Raw genomic sequence first — 20000 nt, 5'->3', positions numbered from 1 at the left:
CCTGCATAGCCACGAGCCACACAATACCAATCTAACTGTCATGACACACTGAAGATTCCTAAATTGTTAAAAGTGTCTGATCCATCCTTCTTAATCTGAACGCTTGCTTTCAATCCTAACGGCTCGTTTACCTTTGAGATGTACTTGTACACAGAGGTCAAAAAGTAAAATGTCTTTGGGAGTAACTCTCGCTTAATAGGCAAAGTCTTGGAGAATATCCTTTGATCCATAGAGCCTGTTAGCTCAAATGTGTAGGCTACATTTGTGCAAACATTGGCCACTCCTACTGCAAATGAAAATGTTCCATAATTCCTACGTAAAAATAATAAGCAATTGGAATCCAAGTCTCTCACAATTGTGTCCGAACCAAACATTTTGCGTGGTATTCCATTATCAAACAGCACTTCTTTCTTAGAAGCGTCAGCAGTTTGCTCTTTGGCGCATGCACAGAGCTTGATATCTACGGACTTATCTGCACATGAGGCAAATTTGTTATACATCGTTTGCCGGATAGAACTAAGGAAAACTACACCTTGCTTTGGTTTGGCAAACTGTCTAACAGAGACTCGGTATACTTCGTCATCTGTGAATCCGAATGGAGGGACCACGTGAATGTCCATGGTAGTTACGATGTATTCTCCTTGAAATCGTTTGACAACCTTTTCAAATGATTTTCCAACTAAGCGCTGGCAGTTTCCATAGCCATACTTATTCTTTGGATCACCATTTCCTAACGAGAGTGAGTAAAAAAGAAATGAAACTAAAACAAAATGAATTTTACTTCTTTGAGCCGGTCAGGCACATTATCTCAATGCAATTCTTCATACCCTACCTCGGTTTACCTTATTTCATCTTACCTCACCTCAGGTCAGTTCCTTTCAGCTGATCTCACCTCGCCTAGTTTTTATTCAAATAACTTTACCTCGTTCAATCTAATCTCGACTCTCGTCAGGTTAACTTCCCTCTCACCTCTCCACCCTCATCTTGACTAATCCTACCCGCCTTACCAGTCTCGCTATACCAAACACCACCCAACCCAACTAACCTAGCCCAACCGCACCCACAGCACCTCACTCCACCCCTTTAGCTTACCTCCCCTCACCCCAACCTGCTTTGTTACACCCTACCAGTCTTCCCTCATTTCCTTCAATTTGATCAAAATGCATTGCAGCTTAAGTGATAATTTGCTTTCGTTCCCCATTAAATGTAGGGTCAACAGAGCAAAAAACAAAACAAAACAAAACAGAGCAAAAAAAAAAAAAAAAAAAAAAAAAAAAGAAAAAAAAATTACAACATATCTTACCGTCCATGTATTGCTTTTGAATAGCATCATTAATGTGTCCAACTGCAAATTCTGCCAACCACATGTGATCGTCTGCATTATCTTTCACTGGAATTGCTTCATCGAAACCTTCACATTTGCATCTGGTTAAAGGGAGCATGTACAAGTCTGCACAAGTGCGATTTTCTGGAATCTCTGAAAATATTCCTGTAACTAAATAATCCTTCGAGTCCTTTTTCTGAGAATCATGCAAACTCATGAATGCATTGTGAACATCATACAACATAAAGATGCGCTTTTGGTTTGTTACCAAGGCTCCCATCCTTTCTGGACCCAGTTTTTCCTTAACTCCATCCGGGACAATCATGAGGAACACGGGATCAAATAACTCTCTCCTTCCCTCTTCAGTGTAACTGAATGGAGTCATTTTGTGACCATGGTCAGAAAAAATCACAGTCAAGGTGTTTGGTAACGAGGCCATATCCGTGAAAAACTTTGCCATACCGGCATCCATGTTGATCATCCGCGTCCCGGTCATCTCATGTCCCGTGTTGAAATGCATGTACGACACCAATGGTTTGGCTTTTCTGTTGTTTTCTAAGGCAGTATACACCTTTCTTATGTGGTCAAAGAAGTACCAGCTGTAAAACTGCCCATTGAGACAAATTTTGTGAGGACTGTCATAATGATTGGTCCTTCCAATTCTGGCCAAGACGGTGCAGGAAAAATGTGTAATCCCGACAAGATCAACCATCTTTTGTGCCCTCTTTTCCTCGAATTCTTTCCACCTGATTTGAAATAGTTCAGACTTAATTACCTCTCACACGAATTAAAAACAACATTAACAGGAAAAAAAGTGCAAGTTAAAGTTAAGACACAATTCTTCACCAATTCTGTACTCCTTGACATTATTGTACAGATTTTGCGGGCTGGAATTTTCCACATCCTTTATACTTTTAATGGAACTCTTGTTTGTTGCTCATTAGACTTGAAATTGAAAGATCACGGCTGGGTTGTTCAAAGCTGAGTTAACATAACCCATGGTAGTGAAAGCTTGACAAGAAAATTCAGTATAGTTATTTTTGTCTACAATTTGGTGATTGGATGCTCTAAAACGAATAGAGAAAGTTATTCCAAAACAAAGGAAACAAGACACCCAGATCAAAATTTTAACCTGCTAAATCTGCTTTGGAACAACTGGGCTTGGCAGGGTGGAAGCTTAACTTGGATGGAGATGTTGTGATTTTGGGCAAAATACTTTATTCTCACGTTGTTTTTCTTCTTCCTGTCATTCAATTAGGTAAGAAACTGTCAACGGAACCAGCTGGGATTTACCTATAATAGACTTAAGGCTCATCCGTGGAAAGAAGGCAATAGTTAGTGATGCTTCATGCTAAGGACACAGAGTTCAGCTTCCGTAGCTTGGGCCACTTGGCTGGTGGGACTAAACCTATGATTCTAAAAACAACTCACCTCGCTTGGTATTCAGAATTTGTTTTAGGCATAGTCCTCCTTTCGATATCTGTTAACACACTTCCCCATACATCGTACCAACAAAGGTCCTCTTGAAAGAGCGTCTGGTAGCCCCATTTTTTGAAGGCCCCATATAGAACTTCCACACCCAAAGGAGCCTTTGTATTCTTTCCAGAGGCACTTACTTCATTGTCATCTGATAAGTTCACATACAATTTATTAGTAGTTGTAGTAATAGAAATGGTAGTGGCAGAAGTGGTAGTGATATAGGAGATATAATACAAGTAATTTCTATTTATCCCTGGTCAGTTTCAGCCAGGTGTGAGACAAGAAACAATACAACGTACACATGCAATACCAATCAATAGAAGTTTCTGTACAGCTGCCCCCTTCAACAAGACATTCTATCTACCAAAATTAAGTCTAATTATTTTGCAACTAGTGTTGACATCAAAGGGTTTATGTCCAGGAGTAATAGTTGATCAGGTAGTATGAAAGTCTAGGTGAAGAGACCCTGAAAAGATTACCTGGTCAGCCCTGACTTCATAATCAACAACTATTCTGTGTTTACATGGATGAGATATGTACCCATGTTCACATTTCTTCCTCTCTCCCCATTTCAGTGATGTCTGGTGTTGGTTTTGGTGTTAACAATATGGTCACCACTAGGCAACATCGTTTGGAGGGAGAGGAGGACTGGGGGAAATACAAGACTTCTTTTTCTTATTTTGAGTGGAGGAGCGTCAACCAACAACTAAGGGGAAGCATGCCAACTACTTTTACCACTCATTGTACAATGACTTTGTTCCCTCTTCTGGCCACCACTTGAAGCCTGATCACACAGGGCTCAAAATTGCGACCGATACGGTCGTCAATGCGACTAAAACTTTTAACTTGGCGACTAAAAGTTCGAGTTTAGTCGCCACTTTGGCGACTAAATTAACTTCCTCTGATAAATAAAAGATTGTAGATAAGAAAAATGTCTGAAGTCTCGTTTCTGCGTTTCTGCTTTTCTGCCGAAGGAAATGCAAATAAAGTCTGTTTACCTTTAAGCTAAAACTTGAAATGGCTTTCAAATTGCGTCTTCCGAGACGACATATTACAGTGGCTCCTTCATGGTGATCGCGGGCGCAATATTTTGTTGAAAAGCTTCTGAATTTAAAATGAATCCCTTGAGAACAGGAGGTCTGGTACTACATGCCTCTCCGCTATGTTTGATAAATGTTTGATGCCTTCGTATCGTACGATTTCTTGCATGCGATGTGACATATTTTCCCTGCTAAAGTAGCTCTGAAATGTTCTTATTACTTTTTTCGCTTACTGCTTAAGGTAAGATTGTCATGCAAAAGTCTTTCGGAGTTTCTTCTTTTGTGTTTTCATGTTTTATGTCATTCAAGATTGAGTATTTCGGTCTACCCCACAATCGCAGCCACAATCCACCAGAAGCTAAACAACAACGCCAATTGAATAAGGCTCTAATCTGATTTCTGTTCTTGTACTATCTGGCGACTGCATTTTTGCACTTGGCGACCATTTTTCCTCTGATAGTCGCCAAAAGGCGACTTGGAAGTTTTTTTTTAATTTCGAGCCCCGTCACAGTAAGAAGCACAGTACAATTATAAATGAATTCACAGCTAAGGAAAAACAATTTTGTCAACGCACCTTTCAGAACACCACAGAAAAATGGTCTTAAGTTTTCAAAGGTCTGTTGGCCAATGCTCTGAGCAAGTTCAAAGTCAAGGGAGGTGGCCTTGATTGTAGAATCTTCTTTTATCTTCCGCAAAGCCTCTGTAGCTTTTGGCATAGTTCGATGGAAGTGCGGCCTTGAGATAGAGTCCAACATGATAATATTTATATTAATAGCTTCTCTATTCTCATCATTTTTGTTTTTCTGGAAGATGGGAGGAAAACTCAAGGCCTGATAAATACTACCACACCTAAGGAACAAGAAAGTAAATCCTTTCTCCAGGTTTGTTTTTACAGCCTTGTGTACTTTATAAGTAAGGTTGTCCTTTGGTAATGTTTCCCAGACATCAACAGCTTTTCCCATTTGTGGATCGACAGAAGCCACTTGAATTTCTGAAGACCCACACACCTTTACATCACAAGAAACAATATCTTCCATCGACTTAGTTAACTGGTATGAACAGATCTCTGGGTGACGTGTATCATCGCACTTTGGTTCCTTCAACAGTCCTGGAGATCCATAAAATTTAAAAATTTGTTCCTGCCCAACTTTGTCTGGCCTACAAAAGAATTAATTGAGGTTATGTCGGCAGCCATTGTCTTTAAATAAATTAACAACTAATACCTTTCTTAGCCTACGAGCAGTCCCTCCAATCAATAACAACAAAATGCGAAGATGTACCATCGGTTATGAACTTAGAGATTGTCAGCCTGTAAAGATGCAATAATCAATACTCTTCAGTTAAATTTTTGGGGGGGGGTGGGAGTGGGTGCTTGTTTGGTGTGCGTGCTCATCAAATCATAGTCATTAGCTATTCACGTCTATATGTTAACAAGTGATCAACAAAATAAACAGTTAACCTTACTATCAACAAAATCTGGTAAAAACATTTAAAATTTCGTTTGTTTGCTCTTTGGCTAGATAAAGCAGTTAAGTTTAATTCACCAGAAAAAAATCCTAAAATCTTAAAAAGAATGCGAAATACGGCTTAAATGACGTTTTGACGTTTTCTGAGAGTTTGACGGATGGTCGTGGGTCGTAGGTACAAATCGTAGGTCGTGGGTGTGGGCAAAAGTCAGCTCGCCAGGGGGTTCGATGTTTACGTTTTTGGGTGGGAGGCATGATCGCAATGACATGTGCTTAAATGAGGTGTGAAAACTGTGAATTTCTTGGAGGCCAAACACCTAACGTTTGTTTAATTACGTTAGTAACCACTACTAAAACACATTAATAGGGGTTTGTAGATTTGTTGGATTTTCATGAAAATTGGCCATTAGTTCCTCAGATATTAACGCATCAAAGTATGCGAGGCTTTTACACTTTTTTCGAGCTGATTTTCACGAACACCTTCAAATTCGAAAATCCAAAAATTCATTTCGCAAAGTAGTAATTTAGGAAGAGAAACTATTTTGCGAATTCGACTACTAAAAACCGAAAACCATGAAAAGGTTTGTTAACTTTAGAATCTACCTGTTATAAGCTTTACAGTGATATGTAGTTTTCTATGTATTCTTTTAAAGTTGCGCGCGTAAGACGATTTTTCCGGAAGGTACCCTATTTTACCAACAGTAACCTTAGATATTAATTTGATCATTTAAATCTCTACTACTGCGACACCGTGAAAACTAGAAATATTTCTGGATGGTTACTGTGTTTAGGGAATAAGCTAATGGAGTGTGAGATATAGCAACTGTATGCAGCAATGCTGATGAGTGATTTTGTGCTTTGCTTGCAAATCGTGATCTCCTATCTGAAGCATTCATGTTTTCTAAGCTAACAAGTAACCATTTACATATATCCTTACTTGTGAGGCTTGCATTTTTTTAAAATGATTGGGGTATCGTTTACAAATGTATTTCCAGACTGTGGACTTGTCTTTCCTGAAATAGAAGTCAGAGAGACAAATATTACTGACTGAGAATGATTTTGGAAGGTAACATTACTTACTTTCTTAACAACCATTCTTGTCTAAATGGTAAAAAAAATGTGATTTTATAAAAATTTACACAAAAATAGGGAAAATAGGATTTTTCTCTTTTTCTAATCATTTTTCTCTCAACACTCCTTAATACAAACTTCTAACAACTCCAATATTTTATCTTGAAGTTTCCCATCTTTAGGAGTCATATATGTATTAACAATGATAATAATAATTTATTAACCAGAAGATGGGTATACTTTTTGAAAAAATAATATTTCATGTAACTGTTTTCTTCCTTTCTCCATCTTTTTTTTAGACCAAGATACCAAAGGGTGAGCTTTTGTTGCTGTTTTTTAGACCACATTCTTTTCGTTACATTAAGACATCATTAGAAAGACACCCATTTAAGTTTTGCTGTGATTTTTTCCTCACTTCTCTGTCCACATGTTGACTTCCTTATTTGGCAGTATGTACTTGATTGTCCTTCATTCAATTATAGGAGATGAGATTGGTCAAAATATGATTATGGCTGACTGTATCAGAAGCTTTTCCCAAGTGTTAGGTACCAATTCACAATTCATGCTTGCATTGGTCACTTGATTCTTCATGGTCTTACCTGATAGGAGACCTTTGGAAACTGGTACTAAAGGAGTTAATTGCAACTGCATGCCTATTACCATAAGCAAAAAGGCTACCATGAAAATGGCCAGAAACTGTGGGGAAAAAAACGCAAATCATTATAATCTGCTTAACAATCCACTTTTTATGTGAACCATGTACAGTTAAATGACTGTCATTATATCAAAAATCACACATGTGAAATGTGGATCCCAATAATGGGGTAATGCAATAAACACAGCAATGAAGATCATTCACATACATTGTATTCATTTAATAATCTGCATTTCACATATATAATTTTCATAAATGCACAGTCATTTACTATTCACCACTTCACAAGATCATTAGAAACCAACAAAATGCCACCTCTCAGTTGGCTTGCTAGCTCAGTTGGAAGAGCACTGTATGGGTATAGCAGAGGTCTTGGGTTCAAATTTGTACAGACCTGAATTTTTTAGGCTTTATTTTCACTACTGCTTGTTATAAGTAGTGTTCATTACCGAGAGGGGTACTCACATATTCATGTACAGTTAACCAGTGAAGGGGACAAAATTACTGAGAGGGGTACTCACATATTCATGTACAGTTAACCAGTGAAGGGGACAAAATTATTGAGAGGGGTACTCACATATTCATGTACAGTTAACCAGTGAAGGGGACAAAATTACTGAGAGGGGTACTCACATATTCATGTACAGTTAACCAGTGAAGGGGACAAAATTACTGAGAGGGGTACTCACATATTCATGTACAGTTAACCAGTGAAGGGGACAAAAAGCCAGCTATATGAGTTAGATGAGGTAATGTGCTGAAGACAGTGGTTTATGTTAAAAAAAAGAAGAACACTGTGTCCTGTGCACTTTATTTTTAATTAACATGACATGCGATTCTTACAATCTCTCTCTACCCAAGCAAACTAACGGGGGTGCTGACAGTGTTAATGCCAACTGCATTCTGATATAAGGAATATAGTTTGCCAAAATCCTTTTTTTTGCAAATAGTTTTCATTTAATTGGAAATAACAAAAATTCCCTGCACACTCTTTCAAGCTCGGATGATGTTGAATTTTTCTACCTAATTATCAGTTTATATCCAGGATTTCTTTTTAATTTCTTACATTTTCTCTTAAAAACTGAGGAAGTATGCAATCAGATTTCCATGAAATGGTTGCAGAACATCTAATTCACCATTTTTGGCACTTTGTCTAGGTAACTTGATTTCAAGTGCAAATTCCACAAGCTCATAAAGCAAGTGCAATGTGTAGTCTTTGAAAAATTTACAAATACTTATTGACACCAAATTGCAGGATGAAATCTTGTTATCTAAGAAAAAAGGATCACAGAAAGTCAAGACTGACAAACTTTTGACAACACAAAGGCAATATTTGTAATTTGCTTGCATGTTACAACTTTGTACTTGGTTTACATGAGAAATACACTCTTTTAGGCCAATCAGTTGTAATTTTTTAATGCAAATTATTAAACAATTAATTCAGTACATGTCCATACCAAAGGCATTATGAATTTCAGTTGAACTAAACACTTTTAGACATTTGGCTTCTATCTTCAACTGAGACCTATTTTATAGATGTAAGTTACGTATATTGTAAAACCTATGCAACTTACACATAGTCCAACAGTCAGTAAGAAAAGAGTGCAATCAGTATCTGAAGAGCACTCCCTTATAAAAACTTTGTTAACAGCATGTTTCCAGTGAGGGTGAGGTCTGATCAAGCAGTATTCAGTTTCTTGGACCTCATATAATTGATGCAAGGTTCTATCAGTGGACACTATAGCCCAGTTCAGATGTCATGCTTCTACTTTGCCAAACTTAATTGCAAGTATTGCAAGTTTTGCAAGTTTTACGAGTTAATTGCGTGATAATGTTAGGCAGGTTTGATCATGAACATTAAGCACAACAGTTGACAGATTCCTAACAAGCAAAACTTTTCCTTTGTAATGCAAGTTAACGGTGGAATGAAATCATGGATGTTAACACTTAGTCCAGCATAAACAGAGTGTTCTACATGAAAGTTATAAATCTCCTTGGGATCACTTAGTAGTTCCTCGTCTAAATATAACAGTTTGGATTGCATAAGTTGTCTCGAATTCTCAAGTTTTTCAAAACATTTCCAACTGCCAGTCATTCACTTATTGGAGAGCTGTGACCGGCAGTGGACCACATATTCAAAGCCCTGCATTAAACATGACCGAACATTAGAGGTTATTGCTTAGAAGTTCCTCATCAACAGATAATAATAGTTTGGATTGCATGGGTTCCCTCAATTTGTCAAATTTTCAGAAAAATACCAAACTGCCGGTTACTCAGTCTTTAATGACCCTGACCGGCTGCCAATCACATAACCAAAGTGTGTCCCAAAGTGTGACAAATCATCACCAAGCAAAAAAAACTTAATAGTTTTCAACAAAACATAGATTCATTCTAATATCACATCACAAAATCGCCAAATGTTCTTTTTGTGATGCATTTGCTCCCCTTTTGTGCCCGTTTTAAGTATTCTTGTGGCCTTGCAAAATCATAAGCTCACAAATGAATAACGGGTGAAAAGAAACTGTGGTGCTGTGTCGGTGGGGGGTAACAAGATAATTTGGTTATATCAACTTACCCTGGTCCCAGAGGTTCTCTTCTCTCTAAAAAAAACTAGGATAAATCTCTTCTCCCAAAAAAAATCAGCGCAAAGTGCCGACAACGAGCTGCAAAGCAGCGAGCAGTCAAGAGAACCTCTGGTGGAGACCGTTGAGAACCTCACTTTGGCGCACTCAGCTGATGATCTTCGTGATCTGATTGGCTATGATTGTTTTTTCTTTGATACTGATGTTTCCTATTGGCTGTTGAAAAGCGATAGATTTGATCAGCTGTCAAAACAGCTGAATGCACCAAAGTGAGGTTCTCAACAATCTCCACCAGAGGTTCTCTCGACTGCTCGCTGCTTCACAGCTCGTTGTTGGTGCTTGGCACAGATTTTTTTAGGGAGAAGAGATTATCCTATTTTTTTTTTTGAGAGAAAAGAACCTCTGGGACCAGGGTAATATCAACTAAGTTGAAATTGTAATGCTCTAACAGTCTGACAAAGGGCTAACGCTTGAAACGTCAGCTTTTTAACTCTTTACGGTGGCCAATTTACAATTTCAACTTAGTTGATATAACCAAAATACCACGTGTTCACAAGTTTGTTTTCCAGTTTAGAGTCTCAGCTTAAAACTCCATTGTGCGGTTCCAGAAAATATCAATCCTATCCTCCCCCCCCCCCCCCATGGAAGATCATTGGAAATTCTGAGGGGGAGGGGGGTTCAAGGGCAGTAATTTCCAAGGGGTAGTGGGGGTTCGTGGGAAACTACTTTTCCAAAGGGTAATGAACCCCGTACAAAACATTTAAAGCAACATACGATTGATCTGAAGCGCAAAAACATACTCACATACCTTGTTCTGAAACAAAAGTCAGTACTCTTGGCCATTGAGATAAAGTTAACATTATAAGCTTTAATGTTTCTGTTTTTCCTTTCAGTTATCTAGTGCTACAACCTCCCAAAGCTAGGAACGGATTGGCCAGCCAGAGTCAAAACAATTTAAAATGGCCATCTTAGAGTACTTTCGTTCGCATTTCTTGCTCGACCTTCAGAAGGCCTGGCTACCTAGCTACTGTAGTAAATCAAATTGTTTGCAAAACCAAGTTGACACTTGTGTGCTAGTGAAGTTTTTGGTCTTTAAATGAGAATCAACCAGAAGAAAGTGACAAAATGTGTAGATAAAAGAACCTTCTAAGTTTCTGTTTTATTTACTATCGTTTGCAAAGTTGTTTAAGCAAGTGAAACGTTCTCATCTGAGTTAGCATGAAAATGTACGTGAAACAGTCTACGTTTGAAATCAGTTTAAATTTTTCAACCCAGATGTTTGGTTCAGTGGTTCGAATCCCATACAGGCCTGATTTTTTTCAGGTCTGATTTTCGCTATTGCACAAATAGCGCTATCTACTGCGAAGGATCGTGCATCATACGTACCAGATGTTTAAGCTTATAAATTATCTTACATAAAAACAACACGGATATGATTTGTCAAAATGATGGCAAAGAAGCTAAAAGTATAAGCTTAACAAAGTGTTATAATTTTATTAAAGTTACCCTTAATGTTTCAGTGCTGTAATAAAATTCTACCACATTTACATAACCAACTCAGTATTCACTTTCTCTTTTTATAAGTACAAAAACCACTTTGAATTTTCGAGGGTGGTAAGAAGTCCCCGATTAAAATTCTGGAAATTCCTGGGGGGAGGGAAGGTCATCAAGGGCCGCCTGGAACGGAAAATCCTGGGGGGTTGGGGGTGCAAATCAAAAAGTCTTCCGTGGGGGTATGGATATTTTCTGGAACCACAAACCACACATTTCGCTTTTCATCAATTTCTATACTACTTCAGTCAACTGAGTGCTTATTTAACCGTGAACATGCAAATTCGATGAGAAAAGAAGGAATTTTGTCAATAAGATGTCGTCTAAAGCACATACTAAACAGCCATTTTGAATACTGTTTATCTATGAATTTCAAACCACATGGCCACAAAATGAAAAAGGTCTATTTAGTAAGAGATATAACTTTCAGACCTTGTAAAAGATAGATTCAATCCCGTGTCAAGAAAACAAGGACATCAAGACTAGGTTTACACTAGAGGAGAGTTTTCCGGATGCGTAAATGTTTCCGAATTCATCAAGTTTGGAGTATTTGGACTCGTAGGCGTTTACACTGAAAGGATATTCGGATTCCTGACCGTTTTCACACAACAACAACTCCGGGAACATTCGAAATGGAATGGTTACCAAGCCCAGTGTAGTTTTGTGGTTCGATCGACAAAGTGAAAATGCCTCCCCAAAAAAGGCTAGAGTAGATCCAGATGCCACAGAGGCAAATTTGAGTTGGACAGATGCTAAGCCATCGACGTCGTCGGCAATTAAGTGTGGCTGACGTTAAACTTCCTTACAATAATAATTTGCGTTTCCTCAGAAATACTGTGGTACACATAATAAAATTTTATCGCCTGAACCTGCAACAAGATTAGGCAACCAGAGACCGCCAGCAATGTTAGCACCAGATCCATTTTGGTTTCACCGCAAACTCAAAAGATTGCAGGTGGAAATAATATCCGGATTCGAGAAAAAAAGCGGTTACACGACAAAGCTTTCCAGATTCAAAAGTTATCGGATTCAAAGTTCCCACTTTAAATTGCCGATTCAAAATTTCCAGGAGACACAACCAAACCGGGAAGTTTTTATTTTGGATTCGTCCACTTTCGTGTAAATGGTAGAATCAATCCGGTATTAAAACGTTTCATCACGAATCTGGAACAATTTCCTCTAGTGTAAACCTAGTCTAAGTCCCTGTGTCAACCAAAGGTCGAACCTTCAAGGCTAAGCTGGTTAATTAAATGAAGGTTCCTACACGTGGATCTAAATGTCCTGCAGACAGGTGCTTTCCTAAATGAACTTAAACACAAGTTAAGCGACGAGAAATTTTGATGGAAAAGTTCTTTCAAAATTATTGAAATTATCAGTCATTTTTTGGGGAATTTGAAGTTGTTCAAAAAGCAAGTAGCTTTCGGACTTTCATGCACGAAGTACGCACTAGTGAGAAAAATTCGATCTCTAACAAACAAAAATAATTTTTATCAGATTCGCATGATATATTTCATCGAGGAAGCATCTAATACCCACATTAAGTTAAAAAAAAGTTTGGAGCAACTTCAGAATACCCGTCCACATCATTTACATGTGTCGTGAGGCTTCGAAGAATGAGGCATAACACAATAGACGCTATTCTTTGAAGTTTAGCCAAAAGTTTTCTGAAGAAATTCGAGGATTGTGTCTGACTACCAAGGCAGTCAGTCTGTGTTATGATCGCAACATCCAGCGACTTAAAGTAGGCACAAGCAAATTGCTTGAGTTCATTTCAAGGTGCTGAGCCTATGGCGATTTTAGCGAACGCCCAAGTTTGGATATATCAACTGGAGGAACAATATCATTTCTCGGATCACTTTACACTTTCAAACCAGTATATGATACCTAAAAGAGGTTTAAAAGAACCTTTGCTGAACATTAAGTTCAATGAAGACCGTGCATGGCGAAGGTTTGTTTGTTTTAAAATTAAACTCATAACTAAATTTCCGAAAAAAAACTTACCATCCACCTTTGCTTTCTCGAGACCATTCTGCCAGAAGTTTCAGGGAACTGAGAAAGAACCGAAAAAAGGCTTATTTTAACCCTGTATAAAACTCGAGCACTGTTACATTTCTAGAAGAGAAGTTCCTGAGTTAGCGCCTTCCTCGCTCGAATAAGCCTGGATAAATATCTATGTACGTGTCACGAAGAATCACCGATCACTTGACATGAAAAGCCTATATGCGCGACACCCCGGAAATACGTTTTGGTGACGTCACAGTGGTCAGTGGTCATCAACATTAGGCTGCCACATGCTTCCATTTGTTTGTGGACTAGTTCGATGAAAACATCGGCCTTTTGCAAGGTTTTAAGTTGGAAAATATCCATGATACTTCTCCTTGTTTATTATGGTTGATCCTTTGAATGGGTTTTTAATACTAAAACCACGTCTTAACAAATAGCGGTACAGGGGAGTCAGTTTGTTTTGAGTTTTGTGCTGTTTGCTGACTTTAGCTGGCCGTCGTTACGAAGTGCGATCGTGGTTCGTCAGTCGCCCTCGCCTTCAGAATTGTCAAAAACAGCGATAGTTATCCAGACAAAGCAAGAGATTAGTTCTGTAAGATAATTTTCCAGCGAGTCTGAAGACTGGTTGGATTTTTAAGTGTTATTAGCATGAACATGTAATTATTGAGTTGTGAAAATATTCACACACTTTGCGCTGACGTGCGGTGCCTTTTCATTTTGGAAATCATTCGCTTGGTTGAGAATTTTACTTTTCTAGACTGATTTTTCGCCATTCCACCTTTCTGATTTTCTGTGCCTCTTAGAACGGGTGTCCGTAACGCTCGAAACGTCAGCTTTTGTAATCGTTACGGTGGCCAATTTACCATTTCAACTTTGTTGATAGATCCAAATTAAAATATGAAAACATTTGTTCATTTCATATACTTGCAGTTTTATCAACAACTTATCTCTCATGAACAGAATAATGCCTGACTTAAGCTCATATAATGGTGGTGTTTACAAAGGCAGTGGAAATCGAAGAAATTGTGATTTGTTTGTATTTGAGACCGTCCAGCATAATTGGTTCATTTACAATTTATCTTGAATTAAGTCTTTATTGATATTAATCGATTGTAGATCTCCATTACTTGTCTTTGGAACGTTTACTTGTACTTGTTACTACAACTGCTACTTTAATTTCCCAAACAGCTCTATTTGTTTTACACGAAAGCATTTTCAATGAAACCCACTTTTTTATTATGATTATTATTATTATTATTATACTTTTATAACTCAGTCATTTGAAACTTTTACAGGCACATGTATGTTTACCTGAAGTATATTCCACTACCTTGCATGTGCATTGCATTAATTTATGCAAATAATCAACCACTCTTCTTCTTCAATTCATTTTTTTTTAGATTAGCTTTGCATAGCTTTACATAGTTTCCATGTGCTTAAGGAATCATATACATCACATGCTCTGAAGCACTGTAAGGATAATTATTACACGACTCGGACAGTCGGAGGGCCAATAACTAAAATGAACCGATCAAAATGCTCTATTGCCGGTCAATATTCTCTCGGTATTGGACCGGGCACTGTCCTGAATGGTCCCAAATGATACCTCACTTGTGTCCCTTTGAACTTCAGTCGTACAATAAATCTCTTATTAACCAAGCTTGCTCGGGACCGTACTGGAAGAATATCGGCCCTTGGCCGATATTCTTCCCTCAGTACGGACCGAGTGCAGCCCGGTCCATACTGTCAAGACCTCGGGCCAATATTCTCCCAGTACGGCCCTCCCGCTTGGTTAATAAGATATATTTATGATCCCCATCAGTAATATTACATCATATCCCCACACTGAGAACATCATTATGAAACATTCCTATTTGACTTGTAACCATTTTTTTTCAAGGTGGCAAAATATATGTATATTGCTGAAACTGGTTGAGAATTTCTTATTGACTACAACTAGCGTAGCCATACCAGTGCTCCCCTTCCCTGTAATAAGTTGGGAAAAGGACATCTACATGGTGCTATCATTGTTCATGTTTGGGAATATCCCATCACTGATTTTTATTTGACTAGATGGGCACAGTAGTACACAGGCTAATTACAAGCTTTTGATTACTCCTCATGACTTACTGTTAACTGGGAATTACAGCTGACTTAATCTAATCAATTTTCTCCTGAACATTTTTTAACTTCATTTGTTCGACTTCAGAACATACTTCTGATAATTTCCCCCTGACATTTCTAATTTGGAAGATTAATCATCATAATCATTATGTTCTTTACACCTCCATAAACACCCAACAAGAATTCTTTGTTTATAACCCAGGCATGCAGCTTCTGAATATAAGAAATCAAGTTTAGAAGATAGTTGATTCATTCAAGGCTGTTGCAATATGAGAAAAGACAATGCAGTGCTTTATTAACATCGATTATATTATAATTATTATTTTACCTTACAGTAGTTTTGTTTCTTAAAAATTTGTTTTCTAGTAGTACCAAGATGGTAATGTTACTTTGTGAATCAGGGAGTTAAATAAAGCAGAAGTATTCTGTTAGCTCAGTACATTTTATGTTGCAGATGGCATTAAGTTAGTTAAGAAAGAAAAGAAAAAGCAAAAATAAATAAAATCAAATGATTAGTGAGGGAAAAGCAGCTTAAAAAATAGACATACTACAAATAATTCATAATTGTAATGAGAAATACTTGTTGGGAAAGTAAAACTATTGCTCAGAAATAAAATTACAGCTCAGAAAAAAAATTACAAACTAAGATGGAAAGTGAAAACTTCTTTATTAACATTATAATGGACATTTTGTACTTAAAGCATACCTCGGTTTATTCTTCCTCTAGTTGAGCCAATCTTTGTAGTTTTGGGGGCTTCAGTCCTATGCATGTTACAGTCGTAGGTTTTTTGGCCAACTATGATACATACAGTAACTAGTGGGGATAGGGTGGCCGTGCTACACGGGCATGTTTTGTCTTGTTTACGGCGAATCTGACCGAAATGCCGTTGACATGCCGATTTATACAGTTCAAGCCACTGCTTTACAAACCTGATAGTGCAGCGTCCTCGGATCACCGCTTCAACCATTCAAAAATCGTCTCATTTTTAGCCTTGGTGCATAAGCTCTTTTACAAAGAAAACTTAGTTGCCTCGGAGCCGCCAGCGAAAAACAACAATTTCATATCAGGTGCAACTTCAGTTCGGCTTTGGCAAATTATATAATTGAGCTTAAGAACTATCCAAAAGGTGAGCCGAGTTTCAAAGCTAAGTTTACAATATTCTCTCTAAGTTTTGACTTTTTACGTTGTCGATTTGACTCACGGCGAAAAACATTGTAAAAGTTATCGGCATTTCATGGTTTCGTTGAGGTGTCCGCTGAGCAGTAAAATACTGTATCGTGCCCTAAAAAACGTATTTCCGCGGTGTCTATTTGCGCTACTTCACTCTGTGTTCAACAAAAACCGCCCTTCCTTTCTAATACACGAAAAAAGAAAAAAAAAACGGGAAAGAAAACCAGTGGTAACCTCTTAGACTACGGGTAGTCCGCCTTCTTCGGTGGATTCCTTTGTTGCATAATCAGCAATTCATTTTAATTAATTTCAATTCATTTCAATTCATTTCGATTCATCGAGCCGGGTCGCACTAGAGCGAATTTTAGCCAATTTTGTTTGCATAAGTAATAAATCTGTCACCAAGTGGCGTAAAATAAGTGGGACCCCCAGTTTCAAAAACTCGCCAATTTTTTGCGGATTGCCAAATTTTCGCCAATATTCAAAGAAGCCGAAGTGCTGCCTCGGAGGCTTCCAAATTTTGGCAAAGCAATCAATTTTGTTTCTTTAACGATTGAGCTGTCATTTTTCTTCAAAACACTTGGATCAAGTTACGGCGGGAAAAACTACGTTGTACGGCTAGTGCAGGTTAGCTCGTACGATTTCGGGACAAAATTATTTTTTTCCCAGTCCATCTAACCATTCTTTCTATGGTTTTTACAATGCCGAACGCAGAATACGAGCGGCAATGTTTGGGAAATGCCTATGATCCCTAGCCTGGATCCGGCTACCGGCACCAGTTCAGTAGCGAAGAGACTGCGGCAAGACAATCTCCGTCCCTTGCAAACATGGAAGCAAGTCAGTCTCCTTCGCTCGCTTCGATTCCAAGTGTGGAAAGCAGTAACAGCGGTGGAAACAACAACACTAATGAAAGCAGAGGAAAAAAGAAAGTAAAGTACGAGACGTGTCAATCAGCAAAGTTTTGGCTCAAACATGTTGGTCCAATGCGACCACCGCCAGAATTTGGCCCTTGCGAAATTTTTGCCAATTTTTTCCTCGCCAAAAATTGGAAATAAACAAAATTGGCTCTACTGCGACCCGGCCCATAATCAGCAATTCTCTTGCAGCCGCATCAAACTTCTGCCGCTTGGAGCAAGGTGATCTTAGCCTTGCAGAGTACATTGACAAAGCCACTATTCTGTGCGACCAGTGTGAATATCCTCCAGAAGGCCGCGATCGACCACTTCGGGATGCAATAGTTATTGGACTACGCTCCAAAGAGGCCTATTACAAATGCATTGAAAAAGGTTCAGAATTGACGCTACAAGAGGCAAAAGAAATCGCTCAGAATTAGGACGCCACAGCACACCAAGTTGGTTACATGCGACCGGAATTCAAAGGCGAACCACTACAAATGGAAGTTCATAAACTCCAAGGAAATATGTAATCAAGAGCCAACCGGAACAGACAGCAGCCATAAAGACCAGCTTCCAATGATCAGAAACAAGGAAGGTCACTGGGAAACTTGCTCCTATTGTGGAGCGAAACCGTCACATCTCAAAAGTGAGTGTCTCGCAAAGAAGGCAAAGTGCTTCAAGTGTGGGAAGGTAGGGCATTACCGGGTTCCGTGTGCAAATCAAAGAGTAAAGATGCACGTGTCAATGAGTAACAACTCCAGTCTAACACAGCTTCTGAGGGCGTGGACTGCGTACTGAATGAATACAAGCCAGTTTACTTCAACGCGCCTATTCATCACCTCAAGACAGTAACAGTAGAAAGTCTCAATCATCTAAAATCAGAACCTCACATCCGCCCGCTATGGCTCAGCCAGGAATTTTCATCACAAATCTTCCAGATTGACCGCGAAGTTGATACCGGAGCAAGTTATAACACTCTGCCGTTGTGCAAGGCTAAAGCACTCTTCGGAAACGACTTGAGGTTGGGCAAACCATGCAACCGTTAATCTTAAAGGCTACAATGACAGTCCAGTGGAAAACCTTGGTTCCTGCATCGTTTTCCTTTACCATAGTAACAATTAAGATATTCAGAGTTTTGTGCAAAGTCACAGATAGCAAAGGTCATATGATCCCAGGCAGAAAGCAAGCGTTATTCATGGAATATGTCAATTTCCCTGAAATCCAGAAACCTGGTGTCCAAGCTAAAACAGATAGGTCTCTCAAACTAATGGCCCAGTAATTCCAAGTGTTCAGAAATGCACTGATCCAGTGGTAACAGTGATCCAAAGGAGTACTAAAGAGAAGATAACTATTAATGGAAAGATACACTCATCGCCCAAAACTAAGGATTACTTACTGCAGGAATACGCCAATGTGTTTCAGGGCCTATGAACTTTGCCAGGTGGACCTTATCGTATCCAGTTAAAGGAAGGCTACGAACCCGTTCAACCCGTTCCGGCTTTATTATGTGTATGGATACACAGAGACGGTGCAAACAGATCACAAGCCATTGGTCAGCGTGTGGAAGAAATCCATAGTGTGTAACTCACCACGCCTTCAGAGGCTATTGCTGAGACTGTACCAGTATGACGTAAACATCGAATACCTGAAAGGGAAAGATAATGTCCAAGCTGGCGCATTGTCCAGAGTGTCTCCTGAGCCAACACCTAAAGAAGGAGAAGACGAGGAAGATATCATCCCAGTTCACATGCTCACAGAGGATATCCCCACTGATTCTACGAGAGTTGGAGATTTCAGACGCACAACTGCAGAAGACACTATTTCCGGCTTTCTGATGTACGTGGTAGCAAATGGATGGCCTGGATTAAAGAAAGATTGCCACCCACTTCTTGTAGACTACTGGAGCTACAGAGAAGAGATCAGCGCAGAGAATGGTCTACTCTTCAAAGGCCATCGAGCACAGGTATGGTGCCCGAATCCTGACCTGGGTGCTTGAAAAAAAAGCTGTGTTCACATAAGTGCCTATCAAGAATTGTGCTCGGGCACCGTGATCGAGCACCAAGTGTGAACACAGCCTAATTTACTCTACAAAATTTAAAAAAATTGATTTTGAGAGATTGAAAGAAAGAAACCAAGTAACTAATGTACTTCATGTTGCAAGTACAATTTCATTGTCAATTGTACTGATCTAAGTTAAAATCAATTTGTTGGCAGAAATTTGCATAGCTGTTTCAGTTTTTCTTAAAGGTTCATTTCAAAATGGAATCCATTCCTGATTGTACTGTTTAAGTTGCAAATCTAAGTTCAATTCAGAATATGAACTGGCACACTTAATTTGTTGTACATCATTTCATTTCACCTGAACTCAGGATCTCACTTGAACCCAACATAGCACGCTTTCCCCAGCCATCATACTTCACCTACTTTCATGCGATGAAGACATATTTAGAGGCTATGGGAAAATTTGTTCTGTAAGGGGAATTTAAAAGTTAGCTTCATTGCCCATGAAATATAGAAATGAAACAATGGAAGATAGTAAACATACGACAACTTACTGCCTTCCAATGCTTTTGAAGAGCATTGTTAATTAATCCAACAGGAAATTCTGCCAGCTGCATGTGATTATCCACATTGTTC

At 38.7% G+C, this 20000-nt stretch overlaps 1 protein-coding gene, 1 non-coding gene and 1 pseudogene across 2 annotated transcripts in view; 1 reads left to right on the top strand and 2 right to left on the bottom strand.

Moving 5' to 3' along the window:
• Positions 1-13310, bottom strand: part of LOC111338400 (uncharacterized) — a 62401-nt gene extending 49091 nt beyond the window's left edge. The window contains exon 1 of the transcript XR_015995334.1: positions 13170-13310. This is a non-coding gene — a transcript (uncharacterized LOC111338400). The remainder of the gene's footprint in view (positions 1-13169) is intronic.
• The window catches only part of LOC111347431 (uncharacterized), a 13906-nt gene extending 595 nt beyond the window's left edge, over positions 1-13311 (bottom strand). Inside the window, exons 1-7 of the mRNA XM_088745065.1 lie at positions 13170-13311; positions 6980-7076; positions 6247-6322; positions 4418-5001; positions 2756-2951; positions 1304-2070; positions 1-730 (exon numbers count right to left, since the gene is read on the bottom strand). The exon at positions 1-730 is cut by the window's left edge and continues 595 nt beyond it. Coding sequence (XP_088601191.1) covers positions 39-730; positions 1304-2070; positions 2756-2951; positions 4418-5001; positions 6247-6322; positions 6980-7076; positions 13170-13196 — 2439 coding nt within the window. The 5' untranslated portion in view covers positions 13197-13311 and the 3' untranslated portion in view covers positions 1-38. The remainder of the gene's footprint in view (positions 731-1303; positions 2071-2755; positions 2952-4417; positions 5002-6246; positions 6323-6979; positions 7077-13169) is intronic.
• Positions 13312-17294: 3983 nt separating this feature from the next.
• On the top strand, positions 17295-18161 carry LOC148716072 (uncharacterized; annotated as a pseudogene).
• Positions 18162-20000: the final 1839 nt, after the last annotated feature.

This window comes from Stylophora pistillata, chromosome 14 (genome assembly GCF_964205215.1).
Source record: "Stylophora pistillata chromosome 14, jaStyPist1.2, whole genome shotgun sequence".
Taxonomy (NCBI): domain Eukaryota; kingdom Metazoa; phylum Cnidaria; class Anthozoa; order Scleractinia; family Pocilloporidae; genus Stylophora; species Stylophora pistillata.
Note: the sequence above shows the minus strand (reverse complement) of the source record. Positions and strands in the feature narration are given on the sequence as shown.